This window comes from Macrobrachium nipponense, chromosome 46 (assembly GCF_015104395.2).
Source record: "Macrobrachium nipponense isolate FS-2020 chromosome 46, ASM1510439v2, whole genome shotgun sequence".
Lineage (NCBI taxonomy): Eukaryota > Metazoa > Arthropoda > Malacostraca > Decapoda > Palaemonidae > Macrobrachium > Macrobrachium nipponense.
The window spans coordinates 8,200,532-8,206,203 of NC_061106.1; the positions used below are offsets into that span (position 1 = coordinate 8,200,532).

General features: G+C 38.7%; 1 protein-coding gene across 1 annotated transcript; it reads right to left on the reverse strand.

Moving 5' to 3' along the window:
* Positions 1–1,924: 1,924 nt before the first annotated feature.
* On the reverse strand, positions 1,925–4,013 carry LOC135214556 (homeobox protein MSX-3-like). Its single transcript, XM_064248923.1, has 3 exons — positions 3,518–4,013; positions 2,641–2,828; positions 1,925–2,356 (listed from the first exon to the last, which is right to left on the reverse strand). Exons 1-3 carry the CDS (start codon positions 3,906–3,908, stop codon positions 2,189–2,191), a joined length of 747 nt encoding a protein of 248 aa, XP_064104993.1. The 5' UTR covers positions 3,909–4,013; the 3' UTR covers positions 1,925–2,188.
* Positions 4,014–5,672: the final 1,659 nt, after the last annotated feature.

A 5,672-nucleotide genomic window follows, 5' to 3' on the forward strand; every position in this document is an offset into this window, starting at 1 on the left:
AGAGTGGGGGGGGGGGAGAAGGGAGAGAGGGGGGGGGGGGAGCGGGTTCTCGTTGTTAGAAAACTCTGAATTAGAATGACTGATTACAAAGCTTCTAGAACGCTTCTCTCATCTCAGGCGACAGCCCCAGTGCAAAAAAATGCATACAATATTAAAAAAGATGAATTTCCAAGGGAAGACAGACATATTCCTAGACAGGTTGAGCTTCATTATTTTTACGAACAGGGAATATAAATGTACTCAAACTGATTAGTGGTTCAGAAAGACGATTTTTAACTTGAAGTTTTGGTCATTTAAATATTTATCTGCTTCATTCACTAAGAGTGTTTTATATAATATATTTGTTAGAAGTTCCTACTTCCAAAATATTGTATCAGCAAATTGAAACCCACAACAGAAATCAGTGAAACAAAAATACTGGGGAAATGTGGCCGCGGCTTATTTGTTTGTTAAGCGGCCATTCGCTCGTGTCAATCAAAAGTCATCTTATATCTTCCCACCCCAAGTAATCCGGAGGGTTCCGGGAGACTTTGCGGATTGCTGGCTCTTAAACCCGTCTCACTCCGATGTTAATCTTCGATAATCCGGGGATTTCTGCGACTTTCAAACCCCAGAAAAACATCGCTTGAGAAAACTGAAAAAAAATCTGAAGAGATTTGTCCAAGTATGGCGGAGAGAGAGAGAGAGAGAGAGAGAGAGAGAGAGAGAGAGAGAGAGAGAGAGAGAAATGCCTTCGAAACAAATGTCTGGGCTTTTTTTATTTTTTAGATCTACTACCCGTTTGAATATTTTGTTTTGGTTCCTCATTACGGAAATAAATGGTGCGTTAGAAATGCAAATTGTGAAACACGTTAACAATCATTATTGTATTAAACGTTAACATCTAAACTTCTTTAATAATTTCAGTGCGGGAAAAACAAAACACCATACAAAAAAAATACACTTCGGAGCTGACAGTTTCTCTGGTTTGGAAATAAGGATAAGAGAATGTAGGATAATTAATAATCTGAGTATATTTAATTTTATTATTAAACCGACAGTATTTTTTAAAAATATATATACGTATATACACATCTTTGACCAAACATTTTTACAGTTAAAACATATCACAGCTGCAATCCCCGTCTTTCACAGTTATATTCTACTGCTCACCAACCAGTATTATCATGACCATGAATACAGTACAAATCTCAAGACTGGCACAACCACTAATTATTGTAATAAATAAATATGTATAAAAAGAGAGGTTTCAACTTTAGAGTCTTGTTTATACTGCATTTGACATGTTTCGTGTAATAAACTAGAAAAAAATGAACCATAGTTTTACCGCAAACATGACTCATTACTAATAGACAAATAGATTTTTAAGAACATTTAAAAATGAACCAATAATAATAATAATAATAATAATAATAATAATAATAATAATAATAATAATTAGATATAATTATTAAGCTGGAGCTAAGTCGCAAATCTGTGGGAGAGAGAGAGAGACCAAAATTTCAGAAACGTCTACTCATATATTTTACGAGAATGGCTGCACATAAACTAATACTTCTCCTTTAAATACTGGTTATCACTAATGAACAGCAAAATAAGGACTGTAGCTACTACTTGACCATCTAAACTGTACTTTACTTTAAAGAGCCCCGTGTGGGCACAAATTCTGCTTGCAACGCAAAGTATCATCAGTATCTAAAATAAACATTTTACTTTTGACGCAGCCTTATAAAAGATCAAATTGATATGCGTGAAAAATTCATCAAAATATTGTGAGACTTGGAAAAATCATTCATATTTACCGTTATCTTACTGGAAACGACCATTCCTGGCGAAGATCATGGCGAGAGACATCTATAGGAGACCAGCATCACTGCCGGTGTGTCGTCGGGGGTGTCTGGGAGAACTTGTGGGGGTTTGGGGGGGGGCTGGGTGGGGGGAGGGGGAAGAGGTGCCTCATTACCTTGGCTAATTTATCCGTCTAAGTGCGAACGAACCACTAGAGAAAGAAACAACTACCGACTGAGGCGCGCTCTGGTTCCTCCTCAAGAACGGTGTCCATCCTCGGCACCGAAGGCCAATAACGTCCGGTCCAATCGATCCCCACCGACCGACGGGGCCCCAGGGAGGCTGTCCGAGCGTGGAGGACGTGGGTGGGGTTGTTTGAGCGGATCTTCCAACCCTCCCACTATCCCAGAAGGGGAACGAGCGGCCGCTGGAGTGGAAATGACGGTAACTGGGCCCCCATGGGCAAGAGGGCTCCATACGCGGGGTATAAAGGCCTCGTGAGTCTCTCAATTTCGGCCTCCTTCAGGCGTTTGTCTTTTGCTCTCCTGTTCTGGAACCATATTTTAACCTGCCAAAAAAAAAAAAAAAAAAATTATTGGAAGTTCGAAAAAAACTTCATCTGACTTTATTTGGCTGAATTTTCTTAATAAATGGAACGCCATTGATAGGCCAGTCGAATAATCGCAATACTTTTTATTTTTCAAATGTTCACGATAAAGCCGACAAACAATGTCAAACAGCTTCATTTCTAAAAAAAAAAAAATTACATTATCCTCCGTGCTTTTCTATCAATTCCGTTCTATGAATAATAGGAACATCCTCTAGATTATCGAGTTGGGTTTCTCTGCTTACCTGTGTCTCTGTCAGGTTTAATGAGGCGGAAAACTCGGCTCTTTCGGCGATGCTCAGGTACTGCTTCTCGCGGTACTTTTTCTCTAGGGACAGGAGCTGCTCTGAGGTGAAGGGCGTCCTTGGCTTTCTGTTGGCCTTGTGCTTCCGAAGGACAACCGAGCTCGGTAATTTCGGAAGAGAAGGCGCTCCTGGAGTGTGCGAGACATAATGTTATTATGGACGAGCGTCTTTCAATTCGAAATGCAATGCCTTACATGTTGATATAAAAGAGAAGACACACCGCCACTGAGAGAGAGAGAGAGAGAGAGAGAGAGAGAGAGAGAGAGAGAGGAGAGGAGAGAGAGAGAGGAGAATTACGAAAATCCAGGTTATTAAAAAACTAAACAGTATCATATCTATCATATCGTTAGCAAACATATAAGAGAGAGAGAGAGAGAGAAGAGAAGAGGGAGATGACGAAGAGAGAGAGAGAGAGAGAGAGAGAGAGAGAGAGATAATATATTACGGAAATTCATGTTATTAAGAAATTAAACAGTATCATATCGTTAACATACATATGAGAGAGAGAGAGAGAGAGAGAGAGAGAGAGAGAGAGAGAGCTAAATTCAATAGCGATATAGTGAAAATACATAAATGGGACTAAACTATACAAGACACGCGTCTGTTAATTAAAAAGAAGCTAGCTAGTTATTTGCATCACGTCATATAAACTTATCCTACACTATTTGCTGCCGCTTAGGATTTTTATTTGGATCAACCGACAAAAGACAAAAACACTTGAGTTGAGGAAATATTTCGGGGACGGTAACTGGCCTACTCCTTGTGCTTTGTGTCTAACAGCGGATAATGCTACGAATGCGGTGCATGATCAACTTACCTTGTACTGAATGTGCGAACTGGTAGTAGGGATGCGAAGGCAGCCACTGGGCGGGGATCATAGGCTGGACAGGCCTCATGATAGACGTGACAGCAGCTACAGGACTCAAAGACCTCTCTGAGTCATGGCTGCCAAATGAGACGTCACTCGACGTACTACAGGAAGACTCCGGGCGGGGTTCAACCCGGCACTCTCCACGAATTTCCGGTGTCTCGGGGAGAGATTCGTGGACAACGTCTGCGGGTCTGGAAGGCGTGGAGTCACGATTGCCCAAGATGGAGTCAATACTGAAGGACAGTCTCGGTTTAGAACTGGCCTTCACTTCGGGTTTCATTTCGGCCTGCTCGCCAGCAGGCCTGGTCGTAGAGGAACTACTACAAGTCTTCTCCATAATGACTTCTTGATCACGGACGACTCGTGCGTTCACGACACTCGTAAGCAAATCTACTGACGTGCTCTGAAGAGAGCTATTTATACGTGAGTTGTTAAGTGGGAGGCGGGGCTGAGCTTGGCTGGGCGGAGTCTAGGAGCTCTCCAATCATGTCTGGTGTTGATACGCGCATGTCAAAACAACATACTTCTTCGATCTTTCAGGGAAGGTGCTTCACCACCAATATAGAACCGAAATTGTCCAAGAGGAGCGTTTTACAAATTTTCTAAAACATTTGTCGTGACTCGGAATGTGCGATTTTCGACCGCTTCAAAAAGTCTTTGTAAACTTATAAAATCATCCACCGTTGGCATCTCGTCTCACCCATCCCACAAGGAAGCGTCCAAGTCCCGCCTCTTTCACTCTAAGTAAACAACAGAGGGCAGCTCTTTCGCTTGTCCGATCAGAATGCTCCAATACCAGACATCGTTCGTTGACCAGAAGTACCGTAAGATAAACAACTTGATTTATTAAGATTACATATTTTATGGAAAGGGTTCGGGAACTGCCGCGGTTTTTAGAAAAGTTCGTGTTTGTAGCTGAAGTGCTTCCAAACTGCTAAATCGCTATTTTGATAAACGGTCCATATTTGCATAGTGAATTATGATTCGAGTTTCCAGGAGAACATCACGGCACACAGACAGATTCGCTACGATCCCACCAAGTTCAGAACCCGTTGTCACTAATGACGATATGTCATTTATTGCCAATAGAAATACATGTGAAACTGATCACTTCGTATCCAGGAGAAAAAACATCAAATTCCCATCAAGCATCCTGCTTCATTTTAATGCTGAAAATTGTCTTTTCAAAACTGTCGGTTGATGAAGGAATGTGTGAAGAATGTTAAATACCCTTGCCATGAAATTCAATCGTATGCATTCATTCGCTAACTGCATCAAGATTTGCTACTACCGCCATCGATCACAAGTTTTTTGGCTAATGTTAATATATCACTTGATTGTTGTGAAATCGTTATGGCAAGGAATATACATGTATTGCCACAACGCCACGGCGCTAAATACTATAAAAGGCAATACAAATATATAAAGACATGTTTAACTTAAATAATATTATTTTTCATCAATATTTACTTGAAATTTTGTCTTTCAGTTGAGTGTTCTCTCTCTGGAATTTCTACCGAATTCAGTTTTATCAGTATCATGACTCGTAAGGACACGCACACACACACACACACACACACACGCACACACTCCACACACACACACACACACACACACACACATACATATATATATATATATATATATATATATATATTTATATATATATATAATATATATATATATATATATGTACATTTATATATAATGAATGTTTGTGGAATATTTTCTGTTAAAACAGAACTCCCTCTAATAATAGGAGCCGACAAAAACTACCTTTTCCTTATATATATACGTATGTCTATATATATATATATATATATATATATATATATATATATATATATATATATATATACATATATATGTGTAGTGTGGGTGTATACTATATATATATAATAATATATATATATATATATATATATATATATATATCTATATTATATACAATATATGTTGTTGTGTGGGGTGGTGTGTTATACTATATATATATCTATATATATATATATATATATACATATATATATATATATATTTATATATATATATAATACATATAAATGTATATATATACATATATATATATATATATATAATTATT

What these genes read in the sequence shown, in the direction of transcription:
- LOC135214556 (XM_064248923.1), bottom strand. Translation starts at nt 3,908, where the DNA reads ATGGAGAAGACTTGTAGTAGTTCCTCTACGACCAGGCCTGCTGGCGAG. An exon ending in GTTCGCACATTCAGTACAAG is followed by an intron (nt 2,829 to 3,517) that starts GTAAGTTGATCA and finishes CGCACACTCCAG; the next exon opens with GAGCGCCTTCTCTTCCGAAA. An exon ending in TAAACCTGACAGAGACACAG is followed by an intron (nt 2,357 to 2,640) that starts GTAAGCAGAGAA and finishes TTTTTTTGGCAG; the next exon opens with GTTAAAATATGGTTCCAGAA.